Source organism: Ursus americanus, chromosome 2, assembly GCF_024610735.1.
Source record: "Ursus americanus isolate L20-20 chromosome 2, mUrsAme1.1.p, whole genome shotgun sequence".
Lineage (NCBI taxonomy): Eukaryota > Metazoa > Chordata > Mammalia > Carnivora > Ursidae > Ursus > Ursus americanus.
In genome coordinates, this window is record NC_142128.1 from 22789485 (window position 1) to 22804802 (window position 15318).

The 15318-nt window shown below is 38.7% G+C and overlaps 1 protein-coding gene and 1 long non-coding RNA gene across 2 annotated transcripts in view; one reads left to right on the forward strand and one right to left on the reverse strand.

Moving 5' to 3' along the window:
* LOC148110509 (uncharacterized) overlaps positions 1-15318 on the forward strand; it is a 57864-nt gene that overhangs the window by 26315 nt on the left and 16231 nt on the right. The gene's annotated exons all lie outside the window — the stretch shown is intronic.
* LOC148110510 (solute carrier family 68 member 1-like) overlaps positions 1-15318 on the reverse strand; it is a 36772-nt gene that overhangs the window by 5960 nt on the left and 15494 nt on the right. The window contains 2 exon segments of the mRNA XM_087859861.1: positions 9571-9693; positions 14902-14985. Of these exon segments, the coding sequence (XP_087715987.1) occupies positions 9571-9693; positions 14902-14985 (207 nt within the window).

The window sequence follows — 15318 nt, forward strand, 5'->3', positions numbered from 1 at the left end:
TGTCCTAACTACTGACTATTTCTTGCTCTTCCAATGACCCTATAGTAAGCTGCATGAGCTCTTCAGAGAAGGGGTTGTTTGTTTTTCCTACTTGAGGCTCTATGCTTTGGTAGCCTCATAGATCAAGAATATGTAAAAATGTTAATCAAGGAATTTACAATAAGTATTTCGGAACTACAGCAGAATCAACAGCATGATATTGAATTGATAGCTTGAAAGAACAAAATCCACCAGCACCAAGTATAATATGTAAGACTAGCCCATTTCTAGTCTTGGTAACCTAATCTTTGATGCTGAATAAAACCACCAATTTAGTCCTAATATGAAACAGAAATCATTAAACAAGCAGGAGAGAGTGGTTGCCTGAGAATTTCCAGGCTATTGCTATAGTAAATCACTATAGAAAGCACTTATTTTCAAAAAAACAGCTTTAAAATTGATTTTAATGATTAGCTACATATAATTAAATACCAAGAATATTCTCATTACTTAAAAGACAAAGCCTTGAGGTTATTTGTTATTTGTCAATTATACACCCTGAAGCAATTCATTTTTGATCTGCTTCTTTGCTGGAGTTTACTACATCATTAAGAGAAAAGTCATTTTCTAAACTTTTATTGCAAGTATAACTTTTGAAGTATTGTGAGACTCGCAGACAAAAGAGAAGCAAAGGGAAAGCTGCATTTACAACATTTAAAAACACACTTGGGGGGCGCCTGAGTGGCTCAGTCAGTTAAGTGTCTGCCTTCGGCTCAGGTCATGATCCCAAGGTCCTGGGATGGAGCCCCACATCAGGCTCCCTGCTCAGCGGGAGCCTGCTTCTCCCTCTGCCCCTTACCCTGCTTGTTCTCTCGCTCGCTTGCTCTCGCTCTCTTGCTCTTTCTCTCTCTCAAATAAATAAATAATCTTCAGAAAAAACACACTTGAGTATATAGCAAACTGATCTAGAAGAGTATTTTTTAAGTAATGTATTTTACTTGAGTTTCCTGCAGAGTATCCACAGATGACAACTGTAATTCAATAGTAAGTTGGCAGATTTTGGCTACTGGGGAAATGCATCTTTCTATTCCAGAATGTCTCATCAAGCAGCAAGAATTTGGCCAGGACTCTCAGACAGTGCTACCACATGGAGTCAGTGCAGCGCAGTGCATCCTGTGACAAGCAGCCGAGGGCCCAGCCTGTGCTCCTCTTGCACTCTGCTTATCTCAACCTTGGATTTAGCTCGTTGTCCTGGACTTTCTGTTTCCGGTCTGCCTCACCACTAATGCCACATGAGTTCCGAAGGGCAGGAAGGCGTCATGCCTCACAACTCTTTGTACTCAGCTTCCAGCTCAGTGCTAACACCTGCTAGGTACTCCACAAATGTTTGCCAGCAAAAGAATGCAAGCATGCTTAATTGGCCAGATAGGAGGAGTAGCCTTTTTTCTATAATATACTAGAATTACATTGTCATTTTTTTGTGTGAAAAGTGTGGACTTTGTTGCATTTTTTAAAAATATTTTATTTATTTGACAAAGAGAGACACAGCGAGAGAGGGAACACAAGCAGGGGGAGTGGGAGATGGGGAAGCAGGCTTCCTGCTGAGCAGGGAGCCCGATGTGATACGGGGCTCGATCCCAGGACTCTGGGATCATGACCTGAGCTGAAGGCAGTCGCTTAACCCACTGAGCCACCCAGGCATCCCTACTTTGTTGCATTTTTAATGGAAGTTACATGTATAAAATAATTAAGATAATCAGTTTCCAATATTATGACATAAAGTACATTATCCCCTATAATTAGAAGAGATTACACATTGGTTTTCTTGCCCAAGTACCCCATTTATGAATCTCCATTAACAATAAACTAACCATTACATTTACAGGCTACTGAGTAGTATATCCTTGGGTCAATAAGAAAATAGACCTGGGTGGCTCATTCAGTTAAGCACCTGCCTTCGGCTCAGGTCATGATCCCAGTCCTGGGATGGAGCCCCATGTCTGGCTCCCTGGTCAGTGGGGAGTCTGCTTCTCCCTCTAACTCTCCCTCTGTGCTCTCCCTCTCTCAAATAAATAAATAAATAAATAAATAAATAAATAAATAAATAAGTAAAATTTTTAAAAGATGCTCTATTTTACAGGGAAAAAAAAGAAGAAGAAGAAAATAGATCTGTTAAACTTAGTAAAATAATATGCCCCTTAGAACCAACATTTCTCTAACTGTATCAAGAAATCACAGACCATCTTTCAAAAATGGCAGGGGCAAGAATAATACCCCTAAACCATACCATTCTGCATATTGTAACAGTAAAGTATTAATCAGATATTAGAAAACTCCCTTACAAGCATGAAATTTATTCCAAATAGACATTTGCTAAATTCATATACTGTGAATCTCAAAGCACTCTCTAATCACCTAACCATATCCTGTTAAGTGTGCACTTGGCCCCTGGACTTCAGTCAGGCACTTTCAGATTACCATTAGCTGTACAAGGCACCAGGTGCCAAATGTTAAGTTATCATTCAAAGATAAATGATACTTGAGTGCCCTAAATAAGTTCATACCTCTAAAAATGCTTACTGGACCAGGAGACTACTTCGCCAGCGTGTCTGGTTGTCAACGTATCTTTGCCCAAGTCAACAAGAATTAATCTCTAGGGCCTCTGTTTCCAAGGAACTAAATCTCTAGGTTCTCCACATTGGCTGCACAATCGAATAAGCTAGTAAGCTTGAAAAAAATACCAATGTCTGGATCTTACCTCCAGAGATTCTGATTTGACTGGTCTAGGGTGTGACCTGAACATCAGGACTTTTTCAAGCTCAAAGTCATTCTAATGTGCAATAAGGTTGAGAAACATTACTTTAGGGCCTCTATTCTCAAAGAAAATTTAGAGGGGCACAGGTTAAATGCACCCCTTCTTCCTGCATTCTCCCACATCTACAGCTTTGAGTCCTTTCTACCCCAGATTCTGTTCCTCTGCCCTTCCTGCCACCATGTTTTTTTTCCACAACACTGCTTAAGACTTTTCATGTTACCTGGATTTCAAGCAACTTCCCCAGTGCAGGTGGAAAACATTCACTAAGTAGATGTAGAAGCTGAGATTGAAAAAGAGTTGCTTCAAATTCTACAGAAGAAATGCCATCCGGAACAGTCTACATTCACTTCCTGTGTATACTCATTTCCTTTTTTTTTTTTTTAAAGATTTTATTTATTTATTTGACAGAGAGAGAGACAGCCAGCGAGAGAGGGAACACAGGCAGGGGGAGTGGGAAAGGAAGCAGCAGACTCCCAGCGAAGGAGCCTGATGTGGGGCTTGATCCCTGGACTCTGGGATCATGCCCTGAGCGGAAGGCAGACGCTTAATGACTGAGCCACCCAGGCGCCCCGCGTGTATACTCATTTCTTTTCTTTTTTTATTTTATTTTATTTTTTTTTAAAGATTTTATTTATTTATTTGACAGAGATAGAGACAGCCAGCGAGAGAGGGAACACAAGCAGGGGGAGTGGGAGAGGAAGAAGCAGGCTCATAGCGGAGGAGCCTGATGCAGGGCTTGATCCCATAACGCCGGGATCATGCCCTGAGCCGAAGGCAGACGCTTAACCGCTATGCCACCCAGGCACCCCTTATTTCTTAACACACAATTGCCCAGTTGCGAGTCATGCCTCTATAACAAAGTATCACCAAGTTCTAGTGATTCTAACTCCTTAATCTCTCGTGTCGATCTCTTCCTTGCCTTCCATGTTACATTGCTTTAGTTCAGGCTACACCAGCATTTCTCATATAAAAGCAGTTCATTGGCCTTCAAACTGATCTTTCTTTGTAATTCGGCTAACCTCCCTTCAAACCATTCTCCACACTGCAGGGTGCTGTTTTCAAAAGCAAATCTGATATTACTACTCCTTGGCTTAATAATAATAATATTCCATTTCTTTTAGAATCAAATCCATATTTGCCAAACCTTTCTTATACCATTTGCAGTTCCTCCAAGCATGTCACATGATCTCGTGCCTCTCTGTACTTGCATAGACTCCTACTACATTTTCAGATTTCATCTGAGAGATCACTTCTTTGCTACCCAGTCTGAACTACATGCTTAGCTAGGTGTATTCACACAGCATCCCATACTTACATCTGTCAATAATACCTAACACATAGCATTATGATTTTCACTATAATGGACATCAGGCTTATTCAGAGCGGGAGCTACATCTTTTGTCTCTTTGTACTTTAGGGCTTATAAAGGGATCTGATATACAGTAAGTATTCAGTAAATGTTTCAGTAAGTGAATACCCTGTCATTTTACATGTCCATGCTTTGTATGTACCATTACCCTTCCCTGGCTACCTCCAATCTCTGCTCATGATATTAACATCTCCATTGAAACCCAGCTGAAGAATCTTCCTCTGTAAAGCGTGGGCTTGGTTTCTGAGGCCGTGTTGATCATACCCACCTTTTAGCCACCATTATATCTTGTATATACTTCTAATTATAGTAACTACCACTCCATGCTGAAGTTACCTGTCCTTGTATCTATCTCCCTTTACCAGATTGTATGCTTCTTAGTGGCAGCAACCTATTTCATTTACCTTTGTATCCAAAGCACTTGTTACATAATAGGCAATGAGTAATCAAGCTTTAATTTTTGTCCCCCTCTAATCCTTGTTTAATGTGACTGCCAGAATGTTCTAAAACAAAATTCAGGTTATGTCTGTCCCCAGCTTAAAAACTTTCAATGATTTCCTTTATCTATAGCAGTCTTTCCCAAAGAACAGCATCTGGACTCCTGGTAGTACACATGACGATTTTCAGATGTCACGCAATTTTCTTTTGATTTTAATGGCTAAGTGTTTTGTGTTAGAAAAGAATGAAACCTACCAAATGAATGATTCTGTGTATAATTTTGCTTATGACATGTAAGATTTTTTTAAGTTCATAATTTAAGAAAAATATTTAGCAAATAATAGTACAGAGAGTAATCATACAACAAAAGTCAAAAAGTCATAATTTTTGGGAAACCCTGTGTATAAGATTAAGAACTAAATCTAGCATACAGATCCTTTACATCAGGCCCTTATTACCTTTCCAGTCTCATCTCCCTCCAGCTGCCATCATCATGACATACCATGTTACCAAATACAGGTTTCCATATCTTACTCCTCTCCCCCTTCTAGTCTTTTCTCAGTGCAGCAGCCAGAGGAATGTTGCTAAAGGGTAAGTCAAATCAGGTCATTACTCCAATCAAAACTCTCCAATCAGAATGCTTTTATTTCCAGGAGATGCATACTAAACTATAAGATGTATATAAATTATAAGATGTATGAAGTGCCACTCTATCTGCAACTTAACCTTGAAACACTTAAGAGAACAAAACACATACATACACAGATACAGACAAAGCCAATATGACAAAATGTTAACAACTGTTGAATCTAAGGAGTGGGTATATGGATTTTCTGTATTTTTCTTTCTTTTGTGTGTGTGTGTGTGCGTGCGTGCGTATTTGAAATTTTTTATAATAAAAAGTGTGAGGAAAAACAAAATGGCTTGATGTATAAATAGAAAGATGGATACATTAATCAATATGTGACAAAACCAATATAGTTAGATATAAATAGTCAAATCTAGCTGGTGAATATACAAGTCTTTCCTATACATCTTTTCAACTTTTTTGTATATTTGAAAATGAAAATGTTCATAATAAAATGGGGGTAGGTGTGTAAGAAAAACTTTAAAAAATAAATCCTTGGCTATGTAGAAAATCCAGAAGGATCAACAACAAAAACCTCCTGAAACTAATGAGCAATTATAGCAAGGTTGTAGGATACAAGGCTAGTATTCAAAATTCAGTTGCTTTCCTATGTATCAGTGATAAACAAGTGGAATTTGGAATTAAAAACATAACACCATTTATATTACCATCCTAAAAATTAAGGACTTTATAGATAAAACAAAGTATGTATAAGATCTACATGATGATGGGGCACCTGGGTGGCTCAGTCGTTAAGCATCTGCTTCTGGCTCAGGTCATGATCCCAGCGTTCTGGGGTCAAGCCCTGCACTGGGATCCCTGCTCAGCAGGAAGCCTGCTTCTCCCTCTCCTACTCTTCCTGCTTGTGTTCCCTCTCTCGCTGCCTCTCTCTGTCAAATAAATAAATAAAATCTAAAAAAAAATTTATATGAGGAAAACTACAAAACCCTGAAGGAAGAAATACAAAATGAACTATAAATGGAAAGATATTCCATGTTCATGGATAGGAAGATTCAATATTGTAAAGATGTCAGCTCTTCCTAACTTGATCTATAGATTTAACACAATCCGAATCAAAATCCCAGCAGGTTATTTTGTGGATATCAACAAACCGATTCCAAATTTTATATGGAAAGGCAAAAGATAAAAAACAGCCAACACAATACTGAAGAAGAACAAAGCCAATGGGCTGACATTACCTGACATCAAGACTTACTATAGGATCGCCTGGGTGGCTCAGTCGTTAAAACATCTGACTTCAGCTCAGGTCATGAACTCAGGGTCCTGGGATCAAGTACTGCATCAGGCTTCCCATTCAGGGGGGGAGTCTGCTTGTCCCTTTCCCTCTCCCTCTGCCCCTCCCCCTGCTTGTGTTCTCTCTGTCTCTCTCTCAAATAAATAAAATCTTTTTTAAAATAAAAAGACTTACTATAAAGCTACAAAATCGAGAAAGTATGGTATTGGCAAAAGAACAAATAGATCAATAGAATGCAATGGAGAGGCCAGAAATAGATCCACATAAATATAATCAGCTAATCTTTGACAAAGGCACAAAGGCATTACAATGCAGAAAAAAAGTAGTCTTTTCAACACATGGTACTGGAATAACTGGACATCTACATGCAACATCTAGACACAGACCTTACACCTCTGCAAAAATTAACTCACGATAGATCACGGACCTAAATATAAAACCCAAAATTACAAAACTCCTAGAAGATAACACAGGAGAAAATCTGGGTGACTTGGGTATAGTGATGATTTTTTAGATACAACAGCAAAGGCATAATCTATGAAAGAAATAATTGATAAACTGGACTTCATTAAAATTAAAAACTTCTGCTCTGCCAAAGACAATGTCAAGAGAATGAGAAGACAAACTACAGACGGGGAGAAAATATTTGCAAAAGGCATATCTGATAAAGGATTTTTATCCAAAATATGCAAAGAAATCTTAAAACTCAACAAGAAGAAAATGAACAACTTGATTAAAAAATGGGCAAAAGACCTGAATAGGCACCTCACCAAAGACATACAAATGGCAAATAAGCATATGATAAGATGTTCCACCTCATAAGGCATTAGGAAGCTACAAATTAAAATGAGATACACATCTATTAAAATGTCTAAAGTCCAAAACACTGACAACACCAAATGCTGATGAGGATGTAGAGGAGTAAGAACTCTTTATTTCTTTGCTGATGGGAATTCAAAATGGTACAGCCACTTTTGAAAACAGTTTGGCAGTTTCTTACAACACTAAACATACTCTTATCCTACAATTCAGCAATTGTGCTCTTTGGTATTTACCCAAAGGAAAAAACCTATATCCCCACAAAAACCTGCATTTGGATGTTTAAACAGCTTTATTCATAATTGCCAAAATTTGGAAGCAACCAAGATGTCTTTCCATGGATGAATAGATAAATAAATTATACATCCAGACAATGAAATATTAATCAGTACTAAAAAGAAATAAGTTATCAAGCCATGAAAAGACATGGAAGAAATATAAATGCATATTACTAAGTGAAAGAAACCTTCTAAAAAGGCTGCATACTATATAGTTCCAACTATCTGACATCCTGAGAAAGGCAAATCATGGAGAGAGTAAAAAGATCACTTGTTGGGTTTAGAGGGAAGGGTGGGATGAATAGGTGGAGCACATAGGATTTTTAGGGCAGTAAAACTACTTTCTATGACACTGTAATGGTGGATACGTCATTACACATTCGTTAAAACCCACAAAATGTACATACAACACCAAGAGTGAACCCAAATGTAAACCATGGATTTTGGGTGATAATGATATGTCAGTGTAGCTTCATTGATTGTAACCAGTGTACCACTCTAGGAAGGGGGGGTGTGTTGCTATGGGGGAGGCTGTATCTGGTGGAGGACAGAGAATATAGAGGAGCTCTGTACTGTCTGCTCAATTTTCTAAAACTGCTCTAAAAAAATAAAACAAATAGGGGCACCTGGGTGGCTCAGTCGGTTGAGCGACCAACTCTAAGTTTCAGCTCAGGTTATGATCCTCAGGGTCATGATCTCAGGGTCATGAGATCGGGCTCTGCACTCAATGTGAGTCTGCTTGAGATTCTTTCTCCCTCATTTTCCCTCCCACTTTGCTCCTCCCATCGCTTGCATGTGCTCTCTCTCAAATAAATAAATAAATAAATAAATAAATAAATAAATAAATAAAATATTTTAAAAATAATAATAAAGGAAATAAATAAAAAATAAATAATTTTCAACTGCCTCACTACCACCATTTATCTCACAGTGAAACCAAAGTAACAAAGCAGGGCTGCAAGGACCTACAAGACCTGGCCTCCCTCATGCTTACTTCTTCCTTGTGAGATCTAGAAAGCAGCATGGTATCCCTCTATTCTTTTACACTTGCTGTGTTTTCTGCCAGGAACACCCTTCCCCCCAGAGAGCCCCCATGGTGTCCTCCCAACTCCCTGCATTTATTCAAATGTCACCTCCTGGGACCATCCATCACTCTAAAAATGCAGCTTTCCCCAACCTTTCTTATTCCCCATCTTGTTTTATTTTTCACCAAAAAACTTATCTCCAGCTAACATACTATGTATTTTACTTAATTTTTGGTCTGCCCGTCTACCATTAGAACTAAGTCTCGGAGGACAGAGATCACTGTTGATTTGTTCACTGCTGTTCGCTACTCTATCACAGAGCATAGGACATGGTAGGCTCTCAATGACTTTGTTGAGTGAATAAATAAATAGCTTATTAAGAGTTCTCTCGTGCTTCCAGACATTTTCCATGCTGTTTTCTCTGCCTGGAATGATGGTCCTCAGTGTTGAGTAGGAGAAATCCAACTCAACCTCCAAAACTCAGCTCAGGAACCCCCTCTTCTCAGAGGTACTCCCCACTCCAGGGAGACTGAAGCAGGAATCTCTTCTCTGTACTACCACAGTGCGCCATTTTATGCTTCTGGTAGAGCCCTTATCACAGTATCTTATAATCTGTGGGGCTCCTTATTCATCTTGTATCCCCAGCACCTTTAAACCTGGCAGATAATAGCATGCCCTCAGACACATTTGTGAATAAATGACTTAGATAAAAAGATAAAAACAATCAATATGTAGTTTAGTGTGAATTACATAGACATTTGTAGTATCCTTTAAAGAACACCCTTAAAGATACTACTATGAAAATTTCTTTGACATTAATACTCTCTGTTATAGCTTACTCAAGATCTGAGAATTCATGACTAATAATATCCAAAGTCCAAGATAATTGCCTAGTAATCAATGTAAAAGGTTGAGTTTGCTTTCACATTTTCTTTACATTATTTCAAAGGCATTTTTACTCTACCTTTTATCTGAATTTCCATATTCATACTCTTTTAGCTTACAGAGTATCATCATGGGAGCTAAAGACTGAGCAGGTTTTGTAAACAAAGCATTGATGCCAAGAACCATTGAGGAAAAGGGTGACCTGAAAAAGACAAAGATAGCACAGGTCTGTGTCACACAGTATGTATGTATGTGTGTGTGTGTGTATATCAAGGACCTTTTTGTCAATTAAGTCCTCCTTGACTCTAACCAGACAATAATAGAAATAGTGTAGTGGTTATAGAATATTAACCTCTCAGTGATAGTGGTTATAGAGCTAGAAGAACCAAACTCTTTCATTGAAGAAGCGGATCAAAGAGAGTCCCAGCTATACTCTTAAATGTGTGATAAGTGAGAGTTGTATGTGCCCTGACCTGTGTTAAGTCATTTAAACCCACAACAGGGGTGCCTGGCTGGCTCAGTCCCCGAGTTCAAGCCCCACACTGGGTGGGAGCCTACTTAAAAAAAAATTGTAAAACCCTCAACAATCCTATGAGGAAGACATTGTCACTCCTATTTTAGAGATAGGAGAATAGATGAACTTGTCCACAGTCACACAGCTAGTAAGTAGTAGAGCTGGGATTTACACTTAAGTTTCTCAGCCCAGGTTTCAATAAGGGTTACTTAAATGTGTTCTAAGAAAGAATTCTGCCATATCATTTTTGATTTAGAAATCAATAAATCCAGTGCATTGACTGAATAAACTGAAATCTTGTCATATTTCCATGAATGGTGAAAACCTTTTTTTTTTTAAAGATTTTATTTATTTATTTGAGAGAGAGATACAGCAAGAGGAAACACAAGCAGGGGGAGTGGGAGAGGGAGAAGCAGACCCCCCACTGAGCAGGGACCCTGATGTTGGGCTTGATCCCAGGACCCCAGGATCATGACCTGAGCCTAAGGCAGACGCTTTACTGCCTGAGCCACCCAGGTGCCTATGGTGGAAACCTTGCAACCAAGCAGGAGAAAGAGAAGAAAAAGCAAGAAAAGGGGGAGGAGGAGAAAGAAAAAGAAAGGGAAGAAAGGTGAGGCAAGAGAATTGGAGGAAGTCTGATTTGATGGGAAAAACTTGGGTTTCACTCCCAGTCCTTTAATCTGATGGTTATATTACCTTGGGAAAGTTAACCCCTCTTATAGTCTTAGTTTCTTGAAATTGAGGATTATTATGGTTGTATGATAGTATAATATTGTAATACAATTGCTGTCTGTCTCCGCAACTAGGCTGTCAGTGCCACAAGGGTAAGGGCCACATCTGTTTTGGTTCATTGTATTAAGTTCTCTCTTTGTTTTTTAAGATTTTATTCACTTATTTGATAGAGAGAGAGAGAGGGAGAGAGCACAAGCAGGGGGAGTGGCAGGCAGAGGGAGAGGGAGAAGCAGGCTCCCAGCCGAGCAGGGAGCCCAGCTCAGGGCTCAATCCCAGGACCCTGGGATCATGACCTGAGCCTAAGGCAGACGCTTAACCAACATAGCCACCCAGGTGTCCCCATTGTATCAAGTTCTTTTTTTTTTTATAATAATATTTTTTATTATATTATGTTAGTCACCATACAGTACATCCCTAGTTTTTGATGTAAAGTTCGATGATTCATTAGTTGCGTATAATTCCCAGTGCACCATGCAATACGTGCCCTCCTTACTCACATCACCAGCCTATCCCATTCCCCCACCCCCCTCCCCTCTGAAGCCCTCAGTTTGTTTCTCAGAGTCCATAGTCTCTCATGCTTCATTCCCCCTTCTGATTACCCACCCTTTCTTTATCCTTTTCTTCCCCTACCAATCTTCCTAGTTCTTATGTTCCATAGATGAAAGAAACCATATGATAATTGTCTTTCTCTGCTTGACTTATTTCATTTAGCATTATCTCCTCCAGTGCCTTTGAAAGAATTAGTAAAATAGACAAACCACTGGCAAGACTTATCCAAAAGAATAGCGAAAGGACCCAAATTAATAAAATTATGAATGAAAAGGGAGAGGTCACAACCAACACCAATGAGATAGGAAGGATTATTAGAAACTTTTATCAACAGCTTTATGCCAATAAATTAAGCAATCTGGAAGATATGGAGGCCTTCCTGGAAACCTATAAATTACCAAGACTGAAACAGAAAGAAATTGAAACAGAAAGAAATTGATTTTTTAAACAGACCAATTAATTATGAAGAGATTGAAACAGTGATTAAAAACCTTCCAAAAAACAAAACTCCAGGGCCTGATGGATTCCCCGGGGAATTCTACCAAACATTCAAAGAAGAAATAATACCTATTCTCCTAAAGCTATTTCAAAAAATAGAAACAGAAGGAAAGCTACCAAACTCAATCTATGAGGCCAATATTACCTTGATCCCCAAACCAGGCAAAGACCCCATCAAAAAGGAGAATTACAGACCAATTTCCCTGATGAATATGGACGCCAAAATTCTCAACAAGATCCTTGCCAATAGGATCCAACAGTACATTAAAAGGATTATCCATCATGACCAAGTGGGATTCATCCCTTTCGCTATTCAACATTCGCAAATCTATCAGTGTGATAGATTATATCAACAAGAAAAAAAGCCAAAAATCATATGATTCTCTCAATAAATGCAGAAAAAGCATTTGACAAAATACAGCATCCTTTCCTGATTAAAACCCTTCAGAGTGTAGGGATAGAGGCTACATTCCTCAATCTCATAAAAACCATCTATGAAAAGCCTATAGCAAATATCATTCTCAATGGGGAAAAGCTGGAAGCCTTTCCCTTAAGATCAGGAACATGACAAGGATGCCCACTCTCACCATTATTATTCAACATAGTACTAGAAGTCCTTGCAACAGCAATCAGACAACAAAAAGGGATAAAAGGTATCCAAATCGGCAAAGAAGAAGTCAAACTGTCTCTCTTCGCAGATGACATGATACTCTATATGGAAAACCCAAAAGAATCCACCCCCAAACTACTAGAAGTTATAGAGCAATTCAGTAATGTGGCAGGATACAAAATCAATGCTCAGAAATCAATTGCATTTCCATTGTATCAAGTTCTTATCTGACTTGATCAGGACAGTCGACAGTCCGCTAGAGCAAAACAATCCTTTTTAGAAGAAAAGATGTTAACTATTCTGTTTTAGGTGAAATGTACTCATTCATTGATCTTTTCTGTGGGTTTTTCCTTTGAGTATGGGCCCACGGGCAAAAGTACTGTTCCACCTTTCTTCCAAGGACAGTATCCGTATTACATGATCTACAGTTTATACTGCCAGTTAGAGAACCTAAACTTGTTTACAAGGCAATCTGAGGACACAATAGCTTTAGGTTTTTATGACTTTCCCCTGAGACATTTATAGTTCTCACCACATCAGATCTGACAGTATTTCTTTTGCATCTTACCTTTGTCAAATCTTTATAAAGCATTCAATTTAGTTTTCATAGAAATAACTTTCATCTCACCCTTATAGTTCCTAAGTAATTGAATACGGTCGTTGTAATAACAATTGCAGCTGACATTAACAGATTTGAAACAAAAACTACTAACTCTTGGTAAGGATACAGCTTATGCCAGCAGGAAAGCACAGCAATCCTCCAGAGTAGCCACTTGTCAAAAGCATACAGCAGGCCACAGTCATAAGACAGTATGTTTTAGGAGCTCCTGGCTGGCTCAGTTGGTGGAGAATGCAACTCTTGATCTCAGGGTTGTGAGTTTGAGCCCCACGTTGGGTGCAGAGATTACTTTAAAAATTAAAAATTAAATGGGTGCCTGGGTGGCTCAGTTGGTTAAGCGTCCGACTCCGGTCATGATCTCAGGGTTGTGAGATCAAGCCCCGCACTGGGCTGTGCACTCAACATGAAGCCTACTAGGGATTCTTTCCCCCTCCCTCTTCCTCCCCCTCTGCTCACCAACCCCCACCCCCACCCCCCACTTGTGGCATGGCCTCCCTCTAAAATAAATAAATAAATAAATAAATAAATAAATAAATAAATAAATAATCTTTTTTAAAAATTGAAAAAAAGAGAGAGTATGTTTCAGAGGGAATCTGTTACAAGGCCTCCTATACTGTATCTCCAGCATTTACCACAATGCCAGACACATTAGGAGGCAGTCAGTACATATTTACGGAGTAAATGATACCTACCACACAGGGCTGGGGTGAGACTTTAATGAGCAAAAGCCATATAATGCTTGTACACATTGGCATGTGGTAAATGTTGGTGCCCTTTTCTTTCCAACTGTTTGAGACATTTTATTTACTTGTTTCTAGTCTCATTCAAAAAGAATTTTAGAGGGGTACCTGGGTGGCTCAGTCAGTTAAATGTCTATCTTCAGCTCAGGTCATGATCCTGGGGTCCTAGGATCAAGCCCCAGGTCCAGCTCCCCACTCAGCAGGGAGTCTGCTTCTCCCTCTGCCCCTCCCCCTGCGGCTGTGCTCTCTCTCTCTCTCTGGCAAATAAATAAATAACTTTTTACAAAAAGAATTTGAGAGTTGTAAGATGTTTACTGAAGTTTCTTCTTGTTAAATTACTCATTTTTAAAAAGTGATCTGAGCCAGTCATTTTTCTAGATACTGGTGAAGACACAATCCTGCACTCTAAGGACCTCACCATCTTACTTATCAACTCAAACATAACTTAGTAACAAAACCCTGAAACAGAAAAAGAATTATATAAAGAGGAAATCAAGCAGCTGGGTTGGCAAATCTTTCCTCAATATAAATTTAATTTAAAAAAAAAGAGAGAGAGGCCGTGCAGTCTAAATGTTTCTACAGAGCTAATAAAGAATGTACCTGTGTTAAAATAACACATTCCTCTCTAATCTGTAAAATAGGGCACATGTCAGAAAACATTTACCAGTCAAGTGAATTTTATAACTTAAAACCATACCAAAGAACAAAACCTCTCACCAGCAGCAGCTTATGGTTTTTCAAGTAAAAAAAGATAAAATGGACCTTTTTTCATTTTTAATTTTAATTCTTACATGTCACAGAGCAAAGGCCACTTTGCCTTAACATCCAGTGTAAGAAGGCATACTGCTAAAATAGAACATAAAGCTGAGATTTCACTTTGGTTTCTGAGATCTAATCCTGTGGTAGCATTGGCTGTATGAACCTGGGGGATTAAAAAATGATGATGCCCTTCCAAAAGCAGGGGAAAGTTGCCCAGGGCAAACAATTATGAATATCCTATTAGGTTCCGCTTTCTAATTTCCGATGATGCCTCTTATGATCGTCTCTTAGATACGTGATTTGTAGTGGCAATATAACAGGCAGACCCTGATAGGTCCCACACCTCCCTGTGATATTCTTGTAGCTAATATTTGAATAAATGTACTTACTGCCGATTGAACTTCAGTAAATCTGCATCAACCATGTCACCTAGTGGCAGGTTAAACAAGCAAAAAGAAGCTTGCACAATCACCCTAGAAGCAATTTTAAAATATACATATAAAATATGCATATGACTAGGAGGCACAGATTTTGTTTTAAAAAAACCAAACATCAAATGAAAGTTGAAATTTTGTTTGTAAGGAAGAAAAATGAAATAATGTACAGTTGACTCTTGAACAACACCGGTTTCAGAGTCCTGGCCCCCCAGGCAGTGGAATATTCACATAGATCTTTTGCTTCCCCCAAAACTTAATTACAAAGAGCCTACTGTTGACTGGAAGCCCTACCGATATCATAAAACAGTTAACACATATTTTGTGTATTATATGTATTATATACTGTATTCTTACAATAAAGTAAGCTAG